The 25,644-nt window shown below is 45.5% G+C and overlaps 2 protein-coding genes across 3 annotated transcripts in view; one reads left to right on the top strand and one right to left on the bottom strand.

Annotated features, from left to right (window-relative positions):
• Window positions 1-1,188, bottom strand: part of RB1CC1 (RB1 inducible coiled-coil 1) — a 58,569-nt gene extending 57,381 nt beyond the window's left edge. For both annotated transcript variants that reach the window (XM_084864815.1, XM_084864816.1), the window contains exon 1: window positions 813-1,188. The gene's annotated coding sequence lies outside the window, so the exon portion shown is untranslated. The remainder of the gene's footprint in view (window positions 1-812) is intronic.
• Window positions 623-2,659, top strand: LOC311611787 (uncharacterized protein; the record flags this gene model as incomplete). The annotated part of the gene is made up of 2 exons (XM_084864280.1): window positions 623-1,704; window positions 1,801-2,659. The coding sequence occupies 2 exons, from the start codon at window positions 623-625 to the stop codon at window positions 1,892-1,894; spliced, it is 1,176 nt and encodes a 391-aa protein (XP_084720406.1). The 3' UTR covers window positions 1,895-2,659.
• Window positions 2,660-25,644: the final 22,985 nt, after the last annotated feature.

Here is a 25,644-nt window from a genome sequence, read left to right as displayed (position 1 = left end):
TTTGTGGTGTGGCCACACTGGAGAGAGGCATGACGGAGAAGACGGGATGATGAAACTATAAACAAACAAAGCACATCCACCGGACGGTGGAAGAAACTGGAATGCTATTCCGAGAAGCTGCCATTCCTCCTGTGGTTCTGTCTCTACCTGGAAAGTTGTGAAACCCGCACATACCTACATACTCCATCCCAAACCCACCCGCGGGGCGGGCGGGGGCTGAGTCATTCCCGGGAGTAACTTTATCCCGATCCTCCAACTCCGGGGTCAGGACAAAGACGCCTCTCTCTCTTCTCTTCTCTTCTCTCTCCTCTCTCTCTCTCTCTCTCTCTCTCCGTTTCTCCCACTGTTCGGCCTCAGCCCAATTCCACTCTCGGGTTTCTCAAGTCAAAGGCACCATTAGGCCGGGCTGAGCCCAGCCGGGGTGACCACGAGGGAGGCTGCCGTCCCGGTATGTTCGGGGCGTCCCTCCCCATCCGCCACTCCCGCAAGGCTGCCAGGGGCGCGCCCCGACAGGCAGGCAGGCACCCCGGGGCCCCGCCGGAGGAAGCCCAGGCAAGCCCGGCCCTCCCGCAGCCCGGCGGCGGGGCTTCGGAGCAGCCCTGTTGGCACAGGTGCCCTGGCGATGGGCGGCGACCGCCAGGCAACACCTGCGGGGCCGGCGGCGCGGGGCCGGGGCGGGCTCACACCTGTGCGCGGGCGGCGCTCCCGCCCTGCCGGCCCGGTGCCCGGAGCCCGGAGCCCGGCGCCCGGGCCCAGCGCGGCCGCGGGGCCAGCTGCGGGGAGAGGACACGGGCGGAGGCGGCGGCACCCACCTGGCAGCACCTCCTCCGTCGGCGGCGGCAGCAGCAGCAGAGCCGGCAGCCCCTGGCACCATCTTCCGCCGCCGCCTCGTCCTCGGCGGCGGCTACCAACCGCCCATCCGGCTCCGCCAACCGACACAATCGCCGGCGTCCCGGTGCCGGCCGCGGCCCCGAACTCCGGGCGGGCGGGCGGGAGGGAGGGGTCCGGGCGGAGCAGGGAGCGGTCAGCAGGCCCCTCGGCTCTGCGTCGGGGGCCGGGGGGAAGCGGGCCGCGGCCCGTCAGAGCCGAGGGGCCGCGGCGACGGGCGGGCTCGGAGGCAGCGCCGGGGTTCGCAGGCCGGCGGGCGGACGCGGCCGGAGCGGGGTTTGTTATTGTCGACTCCGTTCCTTCCTCCGCGGGGCATGCCGGGAGGCGGCGGGCGGGGGAGGGGCGGGCCGGCGGCGCAGAGGGCCGGCGCGCAGGACCGGAAGTCGCCGGAAGTCGGCGGCCTGCCGGGGGGAAAGGGGCGGAGTCGGCCGGCGGGCGCTGTCCTCTCCTGACCTGGGAGGCCGGGCTGGGCGGCCCGGGCGCTGCGGCCGCGGGCCGGCGGGCGTTCCCGCAAGGTGAACTTGACCTTCCCTTGCCCCGGCGAGCTGGCCTGAGCGAGGCGGACCCTGCGGAAGGCTGGATCGGCTCCAGGGGAAAGGGCTCGTCTCTGCAGCGGATCGCGGAGGAGCGGGGCCTGCCCCGGGTCGGGGTCTGGTCTCCTGCCCCCTGGGCCGCCCGATGGGGGGCCCGGAGGGCTGTGGGCCGGCGGGGCCAGGGCCTGGCTGCCATCCCCACCCCCGGCACCTCCCAGGGGCCCGGGCTGCCAGCGGCTGGCCAGTGTCTGCGGGTGGGGACGGCACCGAGTTCTCAGACCAGGTAAGGCCAACAAAGCACCCGACCGACCGGGAAGAGAGGCGAGGCGCGGCGCCCGCGGCCACCACTCTTGGGCTTTATCAATTCTGATTTCTCCAGTTCTAGCCTGAGCACCGAACTCCATCAGCAAGGGGAATCCATCAGCGAGGGGAATCCTGATGGAGAAGAGGAGCATTCACAGGCAATGCCTTGAAGCCACAGGCTGGAGAATTAAACATCTGAGAAGTTACACACAGAAAAATTATAGGATATTTTAAATTCCTTTTATATCCAGGAATGTCTGGTACGAGTAAGTGTAGCGGGGTTACCAACCAAGTCATCAGAGGGCTTTTGAGTTGTGTTTCCTAAGAATAAGAACACCAAAACAGAACAGATGCTATTGGAAAGTAGTGTGCAGCCCTTCATTTGTCACGGTGGAAACTGATTTTTAACAAACACACCCAAAAAACACATTGAACCAACTGGTAAGCATTAGGGATTTTCCGTTCTCATCGCCCTGACCTGGTACCTGAAAGTTAGGTTTGAAAAGAACTATTATTTTTACCACTTTGTTTTTAATTTTCCTTTCCTATGTATTAGAGAGAGATCTTGTGTCGTCAACGTCATTTTACTCTAGGGTATTTTGTTGTTGTTTGTTTGTTTCAAGCTGCGATTTTATTACACCACCCCAGCAAGACATGGCAGAGAAGTGAAAAGTAAGACTACAAGGTTGTTATGCCTTGGAGGAAGCTATGAACTGATTTTGTTAGGGATAGCATAGTAATCAGCACACAGAAAATAACTTGGTGAAAAGGGATTTAACCAGAAAATTGGTAAACAAAATACAGCACTATTAGGCCTCTAAAGAGTATATTGGTGCCAGACTGTCCCCTTAGTTATCAGTGACATTCATGATTACAAATACAAGTTGGAATGTGCCAGTGACAATGTGTTAAATAATAAAATGTTTTAAATGTTACTTGTCTCTCTGACCTCTTTCTTTGCGGGGGGGAAAGAAATATTATATTTCTCATTTTCTCTTGTAGTCATAGAGATTGGGTCATACCTTACAGATTGACACCTTCTCCAAAGCATAAATGTTAAGAGTGTTTATGCACCTCCTGTTCTGTCCTAGTGAAAATGTATTAACATTCTTTTATATATAAGTGGGAATCTAGAGGAGGTACCAACACAAGTTGATAAAATTAGTGTCCATAATAATGTTTCAGAAAGTGGCATTTTCCTTCAAACAAGGATATTGAAAACCCTCTGAACTCTTCCTTAATAAATAAAAACAGGAACAAACAAAAAACCCTCATGAGCATTACTTCTCAGCCAAGCTTCTTTATAAGTCTCATTTTCACTTCCTGTGCTTTTCTCATTGAAATTACATGTTAAGAAGGACCTCCAAATTATTGTGTTAAATGGACAGTTCTGAGCCTTTAACATTCTAAGGCATTTGCCATTCTTAATTAATCTTTTTATTTTCTTTTGTAGTATCTCTTTCTTGGCTCTTAAATCTGACCTTTTGCCTGGCCATTGTGGCTCAGTATTTGAGACTCGGCATAGAACCAGGAGATCATGGTTCCATCCACAGTAGGGGGTGTGCAGAAGGGTAGCCAATCAATGATTCTCATTATTGATGTTTCTATCCCTCTCCCTATCTGAAATCAATTTTAAAAAATACTTTTTTTTTTTTAATCTGGACTTTCATTTGGTCCTCTTCTGAATTCTCAACACAGTGTAAATTATACAAATACTAGAGGCCTTTTGCATGAAATCCATGCACTGGGGCAGGGGTGGGAGGGAGGGTGCCCTCAGCCCAGCCTGCGCTCTCGCAGCCCAGGACCACTTGGGGGATGTCCGCCTGCCAGCTTTGGCCCCCTAGGTCAGCAGGCGGACATCCCTCTCACAGTCCAGGACCCCTTGCTCCTTACCAATGTACCTCAGTACTGCTGCAGAGGCACAGAGGCTCCCACCACTGCCACTGTGCTAGCCAGCCCTGAGCCAGACTTCTGACTGAGTGGCACTCCTCTGTGGGAGCTCACTGACCACCAGGGGACAGCTCCTGCGTTGAGCATCTGCCCCCTGGTGGTCAGTGCACATCAACCCATCATTCTGCCCTAATGGTCACGTAGGCTTTTATTATAGACTAGAGGCCCAATGCACAAAATTCCTGCAAGAGTAGGCCTTTCTTCCCTCGACTGCCAGCACCAGCTTCCCTCTGGCACCTGGGACCCGGGCTTCCCTTGTAGCACCAGCTTTGTCCAAAAGGACGTCTGGTCTAATTATCCTATTATACTTTTATTATTATAGACGAGTGGCCCAGTGCACGAAATTTGTGCACATTAAAAGGGAATTAATTACAGGAATTTTAATATTGCTATTTGCCCTTTATAGTAGAAGTGTCAGAGATGAAAAAAAAGTTAGTAAAATGTATATGAAAATCTCCCTCGTGTCAGAGTCTGGGGCCGGCCGCAGGACCTAGAGTTAAGTCCCCGTCCACCTACATGTGCTTTGAAAACACAGGAGACTCACACTGCCGGCCCCACCCCCATTGGGTGAGACCCAGACCAGGCCAACCCCACCCCCGTCAAGCCCCTCCGAGTGGGGGGTGCAGTCTCAGGGCCCCTGGCCCAGCACCAGGACGGGGAGGATGGCCTGAGGTCCCCCGTCAAACCCCACCAGGAGGGGGCTGTGGCCTGAATTCCCTCATCAAGCCCCACCAGACAAGGGACATGACCTGAGGTCCCCATCAAGCCCTGCCAAGCATAGGGCATGGCCTGAGGTCCCCCGACACGCCCTACAGGGTGAAGGGGCACAGCCTGAGGTCCCCCACCCCCACCAGGCGCCATGCAGCCTCAGGTCCCTGCTATTCAGTCATGACATTAGGGCATTCCAGCTAATTTGCATATTCCTCTATTATATAGATAGATAAGATACTATGGGAGAATAGACAAGAAAGAGTTAATCTTGTCCTCATTGCGTTGATTTTTTAGTAAACTTTTACGTTCTTAGATTTACAGTGTGGGCAAAAGAAATTGGTCCTCTTTCAGAGGAATATATAGGAATAAGTACTTCAAATTAGTTTCAATCTTTAAAATCATATTTTTTCCTTCAGGTCTCAACTTTAGTGTCCTTTTTCAGGGAATCCTTTCCTAACACATCCATAGTTCTCCTAGATTCTCACATTACATAAGTGTCTATCTAACCTGCTGAAATGTAAGGCCTTTTTTAATAGAAACTATTTTCCCAATAGCTGTGTATAGCAGTGTATACTCAAACATTTGATGACAATGCCCTACACCTTTTTAAGGCCTTCCATTTATAGCTCAACTCACTTCCCCGCTGGCCTCTTACTGGATTCTCATCATGGATGTTTCTATCTCTCCCAAAACTAATCTCATCATGTCTTTTCCCTGCTTACAACTGGTCTTGTTTTGTATATTAGATAAAATATAAACTTCTTAACATAGCATAAGAATCTTAGGTACCAACCCATCTCTCCAGGGGTGTGCAAAAGTAGGTTTACAGTTGTGAATATGCAAAACAAGAGTTTATTCTTGTATTGTTGTCCACACAAACAGCTATAAACCTACTTTTGCCCACCCCCGGTATCTTCCCTCAGTTCTTCCCTTTCCATGGGCCTCATATGAGTTTCCTCATCCAGGAATATTCTTCCCCTCTTGCCCACCTTTCAGAGTCATCCCTGAAACAGATCTTGGACATAAGCCATTCTAACTGCTAGACAATTAGCACTGTTCCATGTCACACTGCTGTAAAGTTTGTTTCCCCTCTGGCTGTGAAACGGGTACGATTAGGCACTCCATCCATTTCTAAGTTCCTAGAACTTCATAGAGCTTGACACATGGTAATTAATCTATTTGAATATAATAAATTCGGCAAATATTGAAGGCCAAAAGTTACTGTAGGAAAGTCATGCCCTCAAAAATGTCATACAGGGACCATTAAAAAATCATTGTAGGGTCAACCTGTGGACCTATGAACCAGGACATCACGGCTGGATTCCGGTCAGGGCACATGCCATGTTACCGGGATTCTCATCATTGACTTTTCTCTCTCTCCCTTTCCCATCCTTGAAAACCGGTATATATATATACCGGTTTGGCTCAGTGGATAGTGTCAGCCTCGGACTAAAGGGTCCCCAGTTCAATTCTGGTCAAAGGCATGTACCTTGGTTGCGGGCACATCTCTCTCCCTCTCTGCAAAAAAATCAATAAAATATATTTTAAGATATATATATATATATATATATATATATATATATATATATATATATATTAAATCATTGTAATGACAAGTTTATATGATAATCTTCTCTGTATCCTTGGGGGAATTGGTTCCCGGATACCTTCCCCCACCTCCATGGACACCAAAGTCTGCAATGCAAGTCCCTAATATAAAATAGCATATTTGCACATAACCTATGCATATGTAAATACTATGCAGAGTTGTTATGCTGTGTTATTTAGGAAATAATGACAAGGAAGGAGTGTACATGTTTGGTACAATGAAGCCCTAACTACATAGTACATAGTACACATCAATTACAACCTAACTTTTTTTTTAAATATATTTTATTGATTTTTTACAGAGAGGAAGGGAGAGAGATAGAGAGTTAGAAACATCGATGAGAGAGAGTCATCGATCAGCTGCCTCCTGCACATCCCCTACTGGGGATATGCCCGCAACCAAGGTATATGCCCTTGACCAGAATCGAACCTGGGACCTTTCAGTCCCCAAGCCGACGCTCTATCCATTGAGCCAAACCGGCCTCGGCTAAAACCTAACTTTTTAATATTACAATCTGTGATTGGTTGAATCTACAGATGAGAAACTCAAAGATATGGAGGGTCAACTGTACATCAGGATATTGGAAAGATCATGGTATACATGCTATTGATATTTTAACGGCCTAATTTGAGATTTCATTCTGCATATGTAGTGGATATTTCTCAACCTAGTGTCACTACCCTGATTTTTTTCTTTTAGGTTGTGTTGAAACAGTCAGTAACCATGATTGACATATTTGACTTTTCAAAGTATAAATCAAAATTTTTCATTTTTGTACTTTGTTTTTAAGATCATAGCTAATTTGGTTGTAAAATATGGTCATACACACGAAGGCTTCTGCCACTATGATTATAAGTTAATATTTTTAGTAGTATTTATAGACCTTCAGTTGGTATGTTGATACTCACACATATTATTAATGATAATGGCAGTTAACTTATGAGTGACTACCTTCAACACCAGTCACGCGCTTCTGAGTAATGATGTTTCTAATGCGGCAACACATACAAGAACATACTTTCAGCATGCCTCATTTTCCAAAAGACTTAAACCAACAGATGGGGACAAAGCATTTTTTTTATGTTCTGTTTTTCATTATTTTGAAGAAAAGCTTCCCAGCAAAATGTCCATTCTATAGCTAGAATGTCTTAAATCAGAAACTTACAGTCCTACAGATATAGCTGTGGATTGGATTCAAACAGCAAGTGGTAGTTTGACTTGAGGTGCTTCTTTGACTGTGACCCACATTAAGAAATACATTTTGCACCCTAGCTGGTTTGGCTCAGTGGATAGAGCATCGGCCTGAAGACTGAAGGGTCCCGGGTTCAATTCTGGTCAAGGGCACATGCCCCAGTTGTGGGCTCAATTCCTGTAGGGGCTGTGCAGGAGGCAGCCAATCAATGATTCTCTCTCATCATTGATGTTTCTATCTCTCCCTCTCCCTTCCTCTCTGAAATCAATAAAATATCTATATGTACGTATATATAAAAGAAATACATTTTAGCACTGTGACCTGGGTCATGCCTCTAGCAATAAAACCATATTTTATGAAAAAACACTTACTGCTTGTGATGTACTTTGATGTTTTCTATTCTATTTTTTCCAATGCTAGTAAATTTTCCAACCCACTAAATTGATTTTGCCACCCTCTAATGGCTTGAAAGATATTACATTCAATAAAAGGTCCCAATCCTTGAGAATCTTTGCTCCTACTATTATTTCCATTAGTGGCTTCCACAACCCCCCACTCCCCATCCCCCGCTTTTTATTTTTTAGTGGCATCCCTCAATGATAAAGTTTTTTATATGTTTATTTTTAAAAAGAATAACCTAACTGAATCCCATGAAACATTAAAGGCCAAATATTGGCTTTACATTTATAAACCTATTTAGTTGCCTTAATAGCCCTATCAGGTTTCTACCAATTTTCAAAGATGACAACAAAGATGTGAAGAAGTTGGAACTCTTAATGTATTGATGGTGAGATTGTAAAGTGGAGCAGCCACTTTGGAAAACTGATTGGGGCAGTTTCTCAAAAGTTTCAACAGTTATCACATAGCCCACAATTACACTCTTAGAGAAATAAAAACATGTCTGCAAAAACTTGCACATGAATGTTCATACCGAGTTATTCGTACAGCTGAAGTGAAAACAATCCTCATGTCCACTGACCAGTGGATAACCCTGCATTGTGGCTGGGTCTCAGAATATTATGTGAAGCGAGAATTTCAGGTCCTTAATAAACAGTATTACTACTAGTATATGGCCCAGCAATTCTATGCCTAGGTTGTACTCCAAGAGAATTCTACTTCAAGAAGATTAAATATTGCCAAAATCGGTTTGACTCAGTGGATAGAGCGTCGGTCTGCAGACTGAAAGGTTCCCAGGTTCGATTCCGGTCAAGGGCATGTACATTGGTTGCAGGCACATCCCTGGTGTGGGGTGTGCAGGAGGCAGCTGGTCCATGTCTCTCTCTCATCGATGTTTCTAGCTCTCTATCTCTCTCCTCTCCCTTCCTCTCTGTAAAAAAAAAATCAATAAAATTTATTTATTTTTTTTAAAAAAAAAGGATTAGCTCTTCCACCATGCTGCCGGCGTGAGTGGGACAGAGCCCATGCTAGCATGGAAAAGGCTCTTTTGTTTATTGCATCGGACTCGGCTCCCTGGTGGTCCTTGGGGATCACGAATTCGTCTGGGATCCCCAGCCAGGACCATGAAGGACCCCGATCCGGAGAGTCTGACTGGCCGCGGTAGGTGTGTGTTTGTCTGTGTTTTTGTGAGAGCACTCTGGAGGGACTGCCCCTCCATCGGGGCTCTTACCTGGGTGTTTGCCGGATGCTGCGTCAGCCACGGTTTGAGCCCAGATTCGAATCTGTAATAAATTCTTGCTGGCTTAATCAAAATAAGTAATAATTAAAAAATAAAAAATAAAAAAAGGATTAAATATGTACGTCTAAACAAAAATGTATGTCTAATCAAAAATGTTCATAGCAGCATTCTTAGTAAAAAATAGAAGAAAGAAAGAAAAAAAGAAAGAAAGAAAAAAAGAAAGAAAGAAAGAAAGAAAGAAAGAAAGAAAGAAAGAAAGAAAGAAAGAAAAAAGAGACCCAAATATCAACTGCTGAATGAATAAACCAAGTGTGGCCTGTCCATACACTGGAATATTGTCTGGCAGTGAAAAGGAGAGCACTGACACATGGTACAACATGGACGAACCAAGGAAACATACTAAGTAAAAGAAGCTAGTCAGCAAGAAGCCACATCATACTCTATGATTCCGCTTATACGAAAGGTCTGGAATAAACAAATTCCTAGACAGAAAGAGGATTAGTGGTGGTCAGGGTCTGGGGAAATGGGATATGACTGCTAATGGGCAGGAGGTTTCTTTAGAATATGGTGAAAGTGTTCTGAAATTAGGTAATGGTGATGATTACACAACCTTGTGAATATCCTAAAAAACACCGAATGGTACACTTTAAAATGGTGAACTTTGGCCCAGCTGGTGTGGCTCAGTGGTTGAGCATCAACTTATGAACCAGGAGGTCAGGGTTCAATTCTGTAGTCAGGGCACATGCCCAAGTTGGGGATCGATCCCCAGTGTGGGGAGTGCAGGAGGCAGCCAAACATCATTGATGTTTCTATCTCTCCCCGCTTCATCTCTGAAATCAATAAGTATTTTTTAATAAAATGATTTTATGTTTTGTTTTGTTTTTTTAGATGCCACGTATAAGTGAGATCATAGTGTTTAATATTTGCCTTTCTCTATTGTTGCAAATGACAAGGTTTCCTTCTTTTGTATGGCTGAATGATATTTCATTTTGTATATATATATATGCCACATTTCCTTTATGCATTCATCCATAGACATAAACACTTCAGTTGCTTCCATGTCTTGGCTATCCAATATAATAGAGCTAATATAAAAATGGTCATCACGCCCTCACACCATCACAATCCAGGAGGCAAGCGCAGGTGGACAGGGTCTTGACACTGTCTATGTAGCATGGAGACAGGTCCCAGCAGTTCCATGCAGCGAGGCCTGGGGATCCTGCAGCTCCATGCGGCATGGAAGTGCGACCCCCAGCTCCGGCCTACCTCATTGAGGCAATTCATCTGAGGAGCCCTGATGGGTGGGCGGGGCCTACCTCTTTGGGGAGATTGATCACAGGGCTCCCGCACTGTGAGAGGGCCAGGCCAGGCTGGGGGCACCTCCTCCCCCGCAAAGTGCACAAATTTCGTGCTCCGGGCCTCTAGTCATAATTTAATTAGTAAATAACTTTTAAACTTGTGCACATTTGTTAAGTATTAATTTAATAATGCTTCATGGCAAGACTACTGTCCCAAGTTATGGAACTATTAGTATATGCATACATTTTAAAAGGGACATTTTTTAGACATAAGTACTTCTATCTCTAGTAGATCCTTAGTCTTGTGTTGTGCATTTAATTAACCCTTTTTGAATAAATACTGTATTAAGTTCACAGCTTAATAATCAACATAAAGTCGGCTCAAAGAAAAAATTGTCCAGAAATGTCTTAATCAGCAAAGCCTCGATGCACAATTTTAATGTGAATGACAAATAAATAGGAGGTAGAATTATTAAGATAAGCCTTAGCCTAAAACATAGCACAGGAAAGAAGCTAGAATCTTTTAAAATATTGACAAAACATTCTTTCATATCTACAGTTGTAAACTTTTGGAGTTAAATTCTAAATATCAGATAGAAAGCTAAATACCAGGAAGATGTATGTGTCGCATTTTTCTAAGCATGAAATTTCTAAGCATGGCCTCAGTAAAATTAACCACATTAAGTGCCCCGGTGCCCCAGCCACAAAATGCGTCATACCCACTTATTAAATACTGTCCTGTGCCAGTACTTGCCGTCAGTGGAAGCTGCCCCTTGTCATGATGTGAAAACCAACTGAGGAATCAGAATATATGAACTTAAACTTGAGCTTTAAATAATTAGTCTGTCCTTTCAACATTATTGCAGCCTAGCAATAGTTATTCTTTGTTCAGTAAATACAGACAGGGTGCAGTGGCCCTTAGCCAGCTGGGTGTGTCTCTGAAGTTGAAAAGATGACTAATGAGGTGCTGTTTACATTTAAAAGTAGAAAAATTACCCTTGATGTATACTATTTCTTTGACTAACTGAAAAAGCACACAGTTCAAAAGCAATAAACTCTTTCAGGACAATTTTCGGTCTCAAGGGTTTTTGTTTAAAAGTAATATACTGCATATTTTCAAAATAACACCAGGGGTCACTATAAGCTAGACAGCTTCAAACACGTTTGAAAATGTTGTTAATGCTAATCACATGGTTTTTATTTGAATACTTGTTTGTTGGTGGCATTTTTAAAAATCCCTGCTTTCTTTCCTAATGGCCCTCAGGAGTTGTAATCATCTTCTTGTTACAGAAAACCGGAGAAGAGCCAAGCAACGCTTAGAGAGAAGGAGTTACCCTTTATTTTTATTACGTGTGGGCCGAGAGAAAATTGTATTTCAAATTCTGGGCCCCAACATGGAGGAACTTTCCCTATTTATATGTTTTACCTTCTTTGTCCACCAATTATAAGGTGTTTCTGGTCCCCTTTGCAAGTTCTTAAAGAGCCCTATGTGCTGAGACTTTGAGACCTCAACCAAAGACTTGGCCTGGCACCAGCACTGATAATTTCATCAGTGCTGGTGTAGTTTTATTTTCCTTATTATTTAAGCAAGCAAGCATTTACAGAAGCCAAAAAAACAGGGTTACAATTTCAAACAGTGGTCTTTATATAAGATGGATGCTTCATTCTAACTGTCCAAATTATTGAAATAAAAACTTTATTTTTCATAAGCACTGTCACAATTAGATCAGCATGACAAAGTGTTATACTTCTAAGAATGTTGGAAATACTTTTTTCTCCAGAAAAAAAGAGAAATTATGATATAAAGCTGCATTTATTTATTTTTATTTTTTTTTTACTTTGCTGCATGTAATATGTTTCTGCCTAAATGTCCATGTGTTAGGAAGAGACTAGGTTAAATGACTTCTAAGATCCTATCCAGCTCAGAGTTTTGTAACGACACACTTGAGCTTGAACTGCCTATTGAGGTAAGTATTTTATACTATACAGAAGGTCACAGAACTTCACTCCTGCTCCCGGAGGACCACTTTGTTTAAGTACAGGCCTGGGGAAGACAGAATGAGATGTAGGGCTATTTCAGAGATTTCAATATCTAAATAAGAGACGGTTCTGGGATTCTCTACCAAACAAGACAAACCTAAGTTCTTTCCTTGAAAACAACCAACTCTCCAGACCATCTTTTGGTTTCCTTCAGATCATGTTCACACATATTTCATTCTCAACTTAATTCCATCCTGTGTAACGCCTTTCCCCACCAACATGCGGGTAGCCTCACCTGGATCTAAGTCACTGTAGTCAATTCAATGGTCAATTTTTGACCAATGTTTAAAAATAAGTATAGTAGGAGTTTTTGAAGTTTGGTCTCCAAAATGTATCACATCACACAATCTTGGTGCTCATGACACTGCATTACGTTTACCAGCTGTTTTCCTGAGCTGCCGGCTGGCTGGAATCTGCAGGAGGAAGATGGCCTTGTTTATATTGTACTGGAGGCCCAGTGCATGAATTCGTGCACCCGTGGGGTCCCTTGGCCCAGCCTGTGGGATTGGGCTGACGCTGGCTCTTTGACATCCCTCGAGAGGTCACAGATAGAGAGAGGACACAGGCCAGGCCAGGCCGAGGAACCCCAGATGCAGGAGGCAGCCAATCAATGATTCTCTCATTGTTGATGTTTCTCTCTCTCCCTCTCCCTTCCTTTCTTAAATCAATACATATATTTTAAAAATCTAACTCAGAGGAACAGATTTTCTTTTTAAATAAATCAATCAGCATAATATGGCCTAAAATACATAATATAATTAGTCTCAAATAGGAGGGGTTGGATGTTCCTTTCAGACAAAAACATTTGAAGAAAAAAATGGCTGATTATTTGTCATGTTTGAAACCTATCTCAACACACCCCAGGTTAAAAACAAACAAACAAACAAACAGGAAAATAAACACAACCAAGCATATCTCACTAAGACTTAAAGGGCAAATTAACACATGAAAAGATGCTCATAATTATGTTACAAAGGAAATTAAAATCATACTGAACTACCACTTTATACCCAATAATGATAAAATTAAAGACGTCCAATACAAAATGTTGGCAAAGATATAAAGCAAACTCTCACTCATTTTGGGTAGGAATGCAATGTGGTACAATTTAGAAAGTGTAAAGTCATATAAAATTAAGTGCTTACATACCTCTCAGTAATCCACTCTTATATGTAGCCATGAGAAATTCATTGCTATGTCCACACAAAGACTAATACAAGGCCACATGCTAACCTGATCACTCAGGGGAGGCCTGCATGATGGCCTTGCAAACTCAAGGGACCTACAGTAACCACAAGGTGGTCTGAAATGAAAACCTTTTCATTAAAAGGCAGTTTACAGTGGGTAGTCATGTCCTAGGCCAGTATTTTCCCTGACAAAGATCAACTTTGATCTTTACTGTTTGCATCTAACATAACACACCTGTGGAATCTCAGAGTAACTAGTAACTTCCCTTTTCCAGACCTCTCAGGGTCCATCAAATGGGGTCAAGGGCAGACCACAAATTCCCTTATTGTTAGTTAATCTTGTTTGCTGTTGACTGTTAACGATCTTGTACCCACCTATGTAAAAGATATATGTGTCTATCGTTTTATTTATTTATTTATTTATTTATTTATTTATTTATTTATTTATTTTTGCCCTCCCTAATCAATCACCCACTTAAGTCTTCTCCTTTGATGGTAATGTACAAAACAAGATGAAAAAAAACACAATTCTCTGAAGCACCATCTCAATGCGTTGAGATCCTGCTTCCCAACAATTGTCAACAGTTTGGCTCAAATAAACTCACAAAAATTCTTTACAGGTTTTAATGTTTTTTACATTAACACAAGGGTGATACCACAGGGTGAAGGTTTGTTAACTTTTACCTACAGTATGGTCAGCAGTTAGACTTAAGCAGAGCAAGGACGATAGGCCAGGTACAGAAGGTCACCAGGGTGGAAAGTTCTGGGTGCCCAGCATATGGCAACTGTAGGGTGGGGCGGGAAATGTCGGGTGGGACCTTGCCCCCGGGTGACCTTTCCTCTCCTAGCACATCACTGATCTCCAGGGAGCACATCCTCCCTAGAGATAACATTTGGGCCTTGTTGTATTTCAGCTCCGGGTCCAGAAAGACAACAAAACCAGACAGACAGCAACCCCATGGCTGCCCCGAGAACCAGCTGCATTGAATAGACCCCCTGCCCAGGCACCAACCCATCCGTGGAGACCACAACCCTGAAAGGATACACCTGGAGAACGGCTGAAGATTAATAGACTTCCCCTCAAATCCCCACCCTTAGAACTCTGAGGACCTCCCTTCCCGGGGCCTGCCAGGGCCTCTCTCTTTCCTTTCCCTTCTACTTCCTCCACCTCCTCCTCCCGGTCCCAACGTCACCATTAGCTTCCTCACTCCCAAGCTCCTAGGGCCCTTCCTTTACCTCTAGAAATTGTTTGCTAAGCCCATTTCTTCTAGGAATGACTGCTTCTGCCTCTGTAATTTATCCAATACTTGTTCTCTAAAAGTTTGGGTCTTGGCTCTGAATTCCTTCCTAGCCATAACCAAATACCTAGGTTGCTGAATCTGGATTTGGTCTGATCTCACCGGTCAGTTACCAGGTGCCTTTCCACCGCCTACAGCGTAAGGATGGCGGAAGAGGGTAAACGTGTTCTGTGAGGCCTGGGGCAGAGAAGAGGGAAAGAGATCCCATGAGTTCTTGGGAGCACTGCCAAGTAGATCATGACAATTTAGGAAATTTGGGGGAAAGAAGAAGAGCAATTGGAAATACAAAGAGCTGAAATGCCATTACAGAAAGTGTAAAGACTTGAACCGATAGCTCATGGCACATTTCCTTCAAACACAGTTTTCTAAGAGTATTAGCAAACATTTGAACTAAATCATTTATAAAAGCTTTAAATAATGTTCAAGGTAAGCATGCTGCCTTTCTTCAAACACTCTCCTGAGTCAGTAATTAAGGATAACTTAGCATTGCTTTTGGGAACAGTTAATGGGCTAAGAACAAGCCTAGAGTGACTGCTTTGACAGTTAAGAAGTCTAATTCACAACAGCTTGTTTTACTGGAATAAACCCGTTCCATAGACTCTCTTCTTTGTTGCTTGAAAAAAGTTTGCAAATAAGACATGCCTGTGTATGTTTGTCTACCCATACAGACACATGAAAGGACTGACAAATCACATAGCTCAGGATAACCAAAGCATCTTGGAAATACATTTTGCAGCCCGGCTGGCATGGCTCAGTTGAGCATTGACCCCTAAATCAGGTCTTGTATGACCAGGCGGGTCACGGTTTGATTCCTGATCAGAGCACTTGCCAGGGTTGTAGGTTCCATCATCAGTGTGGGCGTGAAGGAGGCAGCGGATTAATTTTTCTCTCACCATTGATGTTTCTATCTCCCTACCCCTCTCCCTTCCTCTCTGAAATCAATAAAAGTGTGTTTGTTTGTTTTTAATGTATATTGCCATAACAGAAAATGTATTTCAATTGTCAAAATTCTGCCCTAGGCAGTTTGCTCAGTGGATAGAGCATCAGCCTATAGACTGAAGGGTCCAGAGTTTGATTCTGTTCAAGGGCATGTACCTTGGTTGCAGGCTGGATCCCCAGCCCTGGTTGGGGTGTGCAGGAGGCAACCAATCGATGTGTCTCTCTCACATCGGTGTTTCTCACTGTCTCTCCCTCTCCTTTCCTCTCTCTCTAAAAATCATTGGAAAAAATATCCTCGAGTGAGGATAAAGTAAAAAATAAATTGTCGCCGAAACCGGCTTGGCTCAGTGGATAGAGCGTCGGCTTGGGGACTGAAGGGTCCCAAGTTCGATTCCGGTCAAGAGCATGTACCTTGGTTGCGGGCATATCCCCAGTGGGAGGTGTGCAAGAGGCAGCTGATCGATGACTCTCTCTCATCGATGTTTCTGACTCACTATCTCTCTCCCTTCCTCTCTGTACAAAAACAATGAAATATATTTAAAATAAATAAATAAATAAATAAAATGAGATTAGTTTGAAATACTTATCATAAACAAATAAATAAATAAATAGTCAAGCCGGGACCGGTTTGGCTCAATGGATAGAGCGTCGGCTTGGGGACTGAAGGGTCCCGGGTTCGATTCCGGTCAAGGGCATGTACCTTGGTTGCAGGCATATCCCCGGTGGGGGGTGTGCAAGAGGCAGCTGATCGATGACTCTCTCTCATCGATGTTTCTAGCTCTCTATCTCTCTCCCTTCCTCTCTGTACAAAATCAATAAAATGTATTTAAAAAAATAAATAAATAAATAAATAAATAGTCAAAATTCTTCCAATTTCTCAATGCAAAATACATTCCCACTAAAAGCTATTCTTCTGCCCTGGCCGGTTTTGTTCAGTGGATAGAGCGTTGGCCTATAGACTGAAGGGCCCTGGGTTCGATTCTGGTCAAGGGCACATGCCCAGGATGTGGGCTCAATCCTCAGTTGGACATGTGCAGAAGGCAGCTGATCCATAATTCTGTTTCTCTCTCCCTCTCCCTCTCTCTCTCTCTCTCTCTCTCTCTCTCTCTCTCTCTCCCTTCCTCTCTGAAATCAATAAAAATATAGTTTTTAAAAAGCTATTCTATAAGAAAAATTTATCTTTGTTTTACCTTCAGGTTTGTGCAAAGACCATTCAGTTGCTAATTTTATTTTGAAGGTGTTTTTAACTGAAAGCTTAGTCAGTTTTCACATTCAACAATAAACATTTTTATTTGAAAATTATTTAGGGAATAAATGGTGATGAAAAAATAAAAATAAATAAATAAAATACAAAAAAGAAAAACATTATTTTAATTAGCATTTAAGTAGAATAATCCACAAGGAAAATGTCTTTTAAATAGTTACCTTTTCTTCCAGTTCATTTGATTTAAGAACAAACTAAGTGCAAAAAATGACTGAACTATTTCACTTTGTTGCTGGCAAGAAACAAACTCAGTACTTCTTGTTTGAAATAGAAAGCAATTGGAAAAAGTGGCCCCGTTACATTTTTTAAAAATCCAATCCCACTCACCTTCTCCCGGCAGCGGTGGACCGCAGAACAGCAACTACTGCAGAAACGTCCGGAGTAAATTCATAGATCTTTAAATTCTCCCGGGCATATTTATGCATCATCTTATCTCTGGCTATCTAATTTAAATTTGAAAGAAGGAAAAAGATCCTTTGATCTTCAGGAACAGTTACTTAAGTCTCTGAGGAGATAAGATAGAGATGTATCCCAGGAGATCATCTTTCCTAGTGGTTTGTGAGACTCATCAAGTTCTACACTATAATAAATGAGATTAATTCATTATTTCAGTTCCTAGTGTTTGGGTCCCTCCTTTGTTCCAGGCGGTACTAGGCACCAGAAATGTTTTTGTTTTTGTTTTTTGGGGGTTTTTTTGCTTGTTCTTTGATTAATCCACATCCTAGGATATTTTTCCATTGATTTTAGAAAGTGGAAAGGGAGAGGGAGAGAAGAGGGGGCATCAATGTGAGAGAGACACATCGATTGGTTGCCTCCTGCATGTACCCCAACCAGGGCCAAGGAACCTGCAACCAAGGTACATGCCCTTGACCAGAATCGAGCCTGGGACCTTTCAGCCCAAAGACCTGAGCCAGACCGGCTAGGGCTAGAAATGTTTCTTTAAAATCCTATCAGACCAGGTTTTGTCCTCAAAGAACTCATAGCCCTGGGGAAAAGAGTGTTAAGTCAACTGTTGAGGTGCTACGTGCACCAACAGCACGGGACAGCTGTGGATCCCAGGAGAGGCGTGGCCTGGACAATGACTCGGAGGTAAAACCAAGTGTAGGGAGCAGGCAGTTAACCAAGAGATTTGGGAAGCTATTCCTCCAAAAAACAGAAAGATAAGCCAGAGAATCCGGCCTAGGGGAAGAAAGACCCTCCTCTCTCTCAGGCTAAAAGTCAGTGTTGGCCAAAGCCCAAGGCTAGCAAGGGAAAGAGGATTTGGCTACTCTCATGGCAGCTGAGAATTTGAAGTTTGGAGAGTATAGTAAATAAAGGCACGAGATTAAGGGAAAAGTAAATTGAGTCAAGACTGTGTAATTATTTTATGATAAATTAGAGACACTGACTTATTAGGGGAAGCCATTGAAGGTTTATAAGACATTTTTATTTATTGGTTGTTTTCTTTACATTTATTTTTATCTGTGTACATATCTTACCATTGCCCCCCCTCCCATAAATACCCTCCCTCCCCAGAGTTTTGTGTCCATTGGTTGTACTTATATGCATGTATACAAGTCCTTCAGTTGATCTCTTATCTCCCCCAGATCTCCCTCCCCTCCCCACTGTAATTTGAATTTATTGGTTGATTTTAAAGAGAGTGAGGAAGGAAGAGAAACATTGATTTGTTGTTTCACTTACCGGTATTTATGCATTCATTGGTCAGCTGTCTACTATAAGCTCCTCACTGGGAATTGAGCTCGAAACCCAGGCATGTGCCCTGACCAGGAATTGAACTGGTGACCTCTTGGTTCATGGGTTTTACACAGTTGATACTCAACCACTGATCCACACCAGCTGGGCTCCAGAACCTTTTTATTTATTTTTTTTTTTTACAGAGAGAAAGGAAGAGGGATAAAGAGTTAAGAAATATCAATGAGAGAGAAACATCGATCAGCTGCCTCCTGCACACCTCCTACTGGTGATGTGTCCGCAACCAACGTACATGCCCTTGACTGGAATCGAACCTGAGACCTTTCAGTCCACAGGCTGATGTTCTATCCACTGAGCCAAACCAGTTAGGGCTCTCCAGAGTCTCTCAGAGAAGGTCTGAATTCACATTCAAAATTGTCTTTGAAATACTAGAGGAGGGGGAGGTTGTGGAATCATCTGGGACAGGGCTCATGGTCATTAATAAGATAGCATTTCAACATTATAGAATTATAGGGAAAAAATACTCCAGTACAGGTCTAACCTTCATTTTCGTTATTCTCCTCCCTCCTCCTTCTCCTCCTCACCTATCTGACTCTTTCCACCCACCCATGGCTATTCTTCTAAGAAGCCTAATGGCGCCTGTCTGTTGGCATTCAGACTATTTGATTTCTTCTAATAACTTCTGTGGGCAAGCAGACACCCAGCCTCCTAAACACACAGAAACCCTGTTGTGCCTTATAAGATAATAAAGTGTTCCCATAAGACATTATTTCCACAAATAGCCATTGAAATAATATTTATACTGTCAAAATTAGTCACATCCAGGCAACTTTAAAAAATGAGATTAAATAAGATAACCGAGATGCCTGGGCATTAACAAGAAGGGCCTGTGTGAAATCAGGCCTGGTTTCCTCTTCATTTTACTTCTAATTGTGATACCCTAAGCAAGCCATGTAATGGTCTCATTAAAAGATCCTGTTGAGAAAAGCAGGAGCAGGGAGCCATCTGGTGTGTAAGGTACCTGCTGGCTGAAAAAGTTATGGGTCTAAAAATAATCGTGATGTGATGTGTGTTAAAATTAGGCAAACAAGCCAGCCACTGACCAATCAAAAGATTGCTATTCCCCACCCTCGGTGCAGAAATCAGACACGATAAATAGCCATGGAAAGCCCACAGCTCTGGTTTGGGGGTAAGAGTGGAAGATTAGGAAAGTATGTGGTTTCAAAAAGAACGTTAAAAAAAAAAAAAAAAAAAAAAAACATTGAAGATGGAGGCATGATCAATAATAATTTATGATGCCTTTTAACAGATTTGAATACAATATAGAGCACATGTGTGTGAAGAAAGTGAACTATGTAATATAAAAAGGAGTGCCTGGCCCTGGCTGGTCTGGCTCAGTGGATAAAGCGTTAGCCAACAGACTGAAGGATCCTGGGTTCGATTCTGAGGCCACATGCCCAGCTTGTGGGCTTGATCCCCAGTAAGGGTGTGCAGGAGGCAGTCGATCAATGATTCTCATTATTGATGTTTCTCTCTCTCTCCCTCTCCCTTCCTCTCTGAAATCAATAAAAATATATTTTTTTAAATCATTCATCCTCTTGTGAGTCTCAGAAAATTCTTTTTCTGGAGATACATACGCCCCCCTCCCCAAGCACTCAGTGGGGAAAGGGTAACTTGCTTCCACCAATAGCAATGCCATATGTAGTTATTACAATATTACTGACTATAATATATTCCCTGTGACCTTGCCAGTACTATATTCCCAGTACTTCATCTCCCTGTGACTCTTCTGTAACCACCAATTTGTACTTCTAAATATCTCCCCCTTTTCTTGCACTTCCTCCCCTCTCGCCCCTCTGGCAACCATCAACATGTTCTCTACGAGTTCCTTTCAGTTCCCTAACCAAGGACACTTAAGAGTAAATGGTTTATGGTTTGGCTCAGTGGATAGAGCGTCGGCTTGTGGACTGAAGGGTCCCAGGTTCGATTCCGGTCAAGGGCATGTACCTTGGTTGAGGACACATCCCCGGTAGGGGGTGTGCAAGGGGCAGCTGATCGATGATTCTCTCTCATCGATGTTTCTAACTCTCTATCCCTCTCTCTTCCTCTCTGTAAAAAATCAATAAAATATATATATTTTTTAAAAAGAGTAAATGGTTTATACTTCTCCCTAATCAGAAAGTAAATAGCTTAATTAATCCTACATAGGGAGATAGATAGCAGAAATCCTATTAGTGCCAATTGGGTGGCTGTCAACTACTTGGCTATTTATCTGTCTGTTTCCCTATTCCATTTGTCACCAGCCTGTCTCAAGGTGAGTTTGACTAAGTCTAGACTTGGGCCTCTAAGAGGATTGCCTGGGACTCCAGCAGCGCCCTCATCTCACTGGCCTTTAAAAAAAAAAAAAAAAAAAAAAAAAATATATATATATATATATATATATATATATATATATATACACACACACACACACACACACACACACACACACATATATATATATATATATATATTATTGATTTCAGAGAGGAAGGGAGAGATAGAAACATCAATGATAAGAGAGGATCATTGATTGGCTGCCTCCTGCACCGCCCCCCCGCCCCACTGGATATCGAGCCTGCAACCCAGACATGTGCCCTTGACCAGAATCAGACTGGGCACCCTTCAGTCCACAGGCCGCCGATGCTCCATCCACTGAGCCAAGCCAGCTAGGGCTCACTGGCTTTTACAGACAAAAGTTATGGGGACTTCTCTTCCCAGCCCTGAGCTGTGGGGGTGCTGATATTGGACCAGACCCATTGTTCTGTGGTGGGGCCTCTGCAGCTGAGATATCCCTCCTAATTTTGTTTTAAATGTAGTGATTTTATTTTACTTATTATTTTTGGTTAATTCGCACCCCAGGATATTTTTTCATTGATTTCTAGGGAGAGTGTGAGAGGGAGAGACAAAGAAATATCAATGTGAGTGAGACACATTGAATGGTTGCCTCCTACACACAGGCCCATCAGGGCCCAGGAACCTGTACCTGAGGTACATGCTCTTGACTGGAATCAAACCGGAACCTTTCAGTACACAGGCAGACACTCTATCCACTGAGCCAAACCAGCGAGGGCCCTCCCAGTATTTAACCACCACAGATGGTTCAGTCTGGCCCCACCATCCTGATGTGGCTTCTTTATATTCTTAGCTACGGGACTTCTGTTTAGCTAGATTTCAGGTGTTTCTGAGTGATGGCTATTTTTTATTTTAGTTGTAATTTTGATGTGGTTATGGGAGGTTTTGAATATCATGTTTACATATGCCATCATCTGGACCAAAGTCCAATTTTTATAGTTGTTTCAAATTTTTTATATATTTGAAACTTCTAATAATAAAGGAATGAAAAATTGAACATAAAAGATTTTGTATATATACATTTTTTTTTTTTTTTTTTTTTTTTTTTTTTTTTTTACCAATTCTACTATAGTTCTTACCCTAGGAATGATAACAATAGAATAAAAAGCTATCTGACTCAAATATAAATGAAAACTTCTGAGCCAGGATGGGTTTTAACTTCAAGATTCCTACCCTATCCCAGTTTGCCAACTTCCCTTAGTAAATCTGAGATAATCTTAATATTATTATTTCTTTTGATTCTTGCCTCTTTGACATCAAGAATGCATGATGTTTGTCTGAAAAACTCAAACTTAGAATGAAAATGGAAATAAATTATAAACCAGAGGGAGAACTAATTGATTTCAATTTCATTTCAATCCCGCTTTTTCAAAAAATAAGATTTGTCTCTAAACCAGGCAGACTTTATATTCATATTACTCAAATTACAGGCATACACATAAGACAAGAGTTTATGTTTAGCCTAGACTAGTAGGCTAGTTAACTATAGTTCTAAAGAGATTAAATTTTTTTTTATTTCCCTGGAAACATCTTCCTAGTCTGTGTCCAAATATACATATGAAGTATGTTTTGTGAAACACAAAAAGTTTGGAATTTGATACCATCTCTTCTACTTATCTGCCTTCTTTGTTAGGGACAACAGTTTGAAACCAGCTTTGAGTCTCAGTCTTTAGATGCCTACAGTATTCCTATAACAGAGGTCATTACTGGCCTATCTCTATTTTGGGACAAAGGAGTCTGAGACCATTTGACCAAGAATTATTAAGTGAAAAAGCAGTCCATTATCGGATATTTATAAACATTTTCCCTTTGTATACACTCATCTGTGTAATCTTGCTGCCTAGCTTGGTATCTAGAATATATCGATAGTGTGTATGTTAATAACTAGTTAAGTTGAATGTCATTGATCTGGGTGTGTGGGGGGCGTGTCTTTCCTATCTATATAATAAAAGCCTAATATGCACAAAATTAGTGCACTCGGGGGTGTCCCTTAGCCCCAACCTCTTGCAGTCGGGGAGCCCTCGGGGGACGTCTGACTGACAGCAGTTGGTCATCCTTAGCGCTGCCCGGAGGCAGGAGAGGCTCCACCACTGCTGCTGCTCTTGCCAGTCATGAACCCGGCTTCTGGCTGAGTGGCACTCCCCCTGTGGGAGCGCACTGACCACCAAGGGGCAGCTCCTGTGTTGAGCGTCTGCCCCCTGGTGGTCAGTGTGCATCCTAACGACTGGTCATTCTGCTGTTTGGTCGATTTGCATATTAGGTTAAGCAGGCGCCTCCCGGGAGGACCAGAGCGGGGCTTGGAGCCCGCAGGGCGGCGGCGGGGAAAACCCTCCCCCCGCCGGGATGCCCCACGCGCCGTCCTGGGAGCTGGCGCCCTCCAGCCCGCTGGACCCCGGCTTCGCGCTGGGCGGCCCCCACGCGTCCAGCCCGCCGCCGCCTCCCGGGGCCGTGACCTGCGCCGGGGGCTGGCAGCCGCCGGCGGTGCTGCTCCTGCCGCCGGGGCGCCCCGGGGAGGGTCCCCGACCCGCTCCTCCTCCGCCGGCCGCCCCGCCGAGCTCTCCGCGCCGGTCCCGCCCTTCCCATCGCAGCCCCTGCGGGCGGCCTCGGGAGCCCCCTGCGCGCCTGGCGCCGCGGACCGTGCAGCACCCCCCGCGGCCTCTGCCCCCTCCCGGCCTGGCGCCCCCGCTGCCGGCGGTGCTGGCCGGGCCGGCGCGGCGGCGGGCGGCGGGGACCCGGCGGGGTGGGCTCCACGGGGAGCCGGGCGGCGCCAGTGCGCGCTGGTCTCCCCGCCGCCCGAGGCCGCCTGGGGGCGGGCAGCCGCCTCCCGCTCCTGCGGGGCTGGCCGCCCGGGGCCGCCGTCTGCGCTCTGCGCCCCGCTGTGCGGGCTGCGGGGTGGCCCCGGCTGTGGGGCTGCGGGCTGCGGGGTGGCCCCGGCGGCAGCCCGGCCCTGGCCGCGCAGGAGGCGGTCCGCGCCTGGTGGCGGGTCCTGGCCGCTGCCTCCGCGGCGCCGCTGGGCTTCGCGGTCTCCCAGGGCAGTGTTCCCCAAACTTTTGACCTGTGTGTACCCTTCTATAACTTTCGTAACGCTGAGGACCCCTCGTACTCAGGAGAACGTAGAATTAGGCGCAGCTAAGCACGGTGCAGTGCATGTCCCCACCAAACTCCGGTGCAACGCGTACCCCCACCGAACTCTTCCCGTACCCCCGGGGGTACACGTACCGCACTTTGGGAAACGCTGCTAGGGGGAGGGGAGCAGGGGAGGGAAGACCCCGGAACCTGCCGGGGGAGGGGAGCAGGGGAGGGAGAAGCGCCGGGAACTCTTTTCTCGCCCGCAGCTCGCTCTCCGGCGCCCGGTCGTGTGCACCCGCTCAGGCGGAGCCGCGCGGCGCTCCCTCGGCGGGCGAGGTCCCGCACCTGCCGCCTCCGCCCGGGGCCGCTGTGGTCTCCGGCGGCGATGCCTGTGCTTCGGCCGGAACTGCCTACAGCCTGCCCGGCCCAGTCCCCTCCTCCTCCCGGGCGCCCAGGCGTGCAGGGAAGGAGGCTGGGGCTTGGCTGTGACTTTTTTTTTTTTTTTTAATATATTTTATTGATTTTCTAGAGAGAGAAAGGGAGAGGGATAGAGAGCCAGAAACACCGATGACACCAACCAGCTGCCTCCTGCACACCTCCTACTGGGGATGTGCCCACAACCAAAGTACATGCCCTTGGCCGGAATCGAACCTGGGACCTTTCAGTCCGACGCTCTATCCACTGAGCCAAACCGGTTTTGGCTCGGCTGTGACCCTTGACAACAGAGCCAGAGCGACCTCCGATCAGCTGTGAGCCCCAGAACGCTGATCCCAGGCGGCGCGAACACTGGGACTCACAGGAGCGCCCCACCGCTCGGGGAAAAGGGCAGATTTCACGGAGATAGGGAGAGAGAGAACTACTTCAATGTATTTATTTACTTTTATATATTTTTTTATTGATTTCAGAGAGGAAGGGAGAGGGAGAGATAGAAACATCAATGGTGAGAGAGCACCCCCCCCCAACCCCCCGCGGGGGATCAAGCTGCAGCCTGGCAGTGCCCTTGGCAGGAATCAAACCAGAGCCCTGGCCCACCGTGCCCTAGAGGCTTTTGTGGGACTCCAGGTCCAGGTGGGTGGAGGGGAATTGAACCACGCTTGGTTTTTGGATACAATGGCCCATTTTGACCAGCAGCCGTGAGAATATACGCCTGGTCAGCTTGTGAGGCCACAGGCCCGTTTTCAGGTTCTCACCCGGGTCCGCGGAGACCTGGCAAGGCAGTGACCACAGCAGCAGGGTGCTGGTGCCTGGCTTGCCCGAGGGACACCGCTCCCGGCCAGGAGCGTTTGGAGCTTGGCTGCTGCTCATTGAGGGCCCAGACCCCGCTGGGCTGGCGAAGGGCTGCTCTCCTCACTGCGGGACAGGGTGCTCACCGGGGACGGTGGCCCAGGCTGGGAAAGGGGGGCAGGCCCGGACCAGGGGCCGCTGAGGACTGGTTTTTTCTTATGGTTCCCGTGTCTTCTTTTATGGTTCCCATGTCTTCTGTTATGGTTTCCATGTCCCCTTTTATGGCTCCCATGTCTTCTGTTATGGTGTCCATGTCCCCTTTTATGGTGTCCATGTCCCCTTTTATGGTTCCCATGTCTTCTGTTATGGTTTCCATGTCCCCTTTTATGGCTCCCATGTCTTCTGTTATGGTGTCCA

This window comes from Pipistrellus hanaki (assembly GCF_964339955.1).
Source record: "Pipistrellus hanaki genome assembly, chromosome: 17".
Classification (NCBI taxonomy): Eukaryota; Metazoa; Chordata; class Mammalia; order Chiroptera; family Vespertilionidae; genus Pipistrellus; species Pipistrellus hanaki.
The sequence above is the reverse complement of the archived record's forward strand: the minus strand, read 5'-3'. Positions and strand labels throughout refer to the sequence as shown.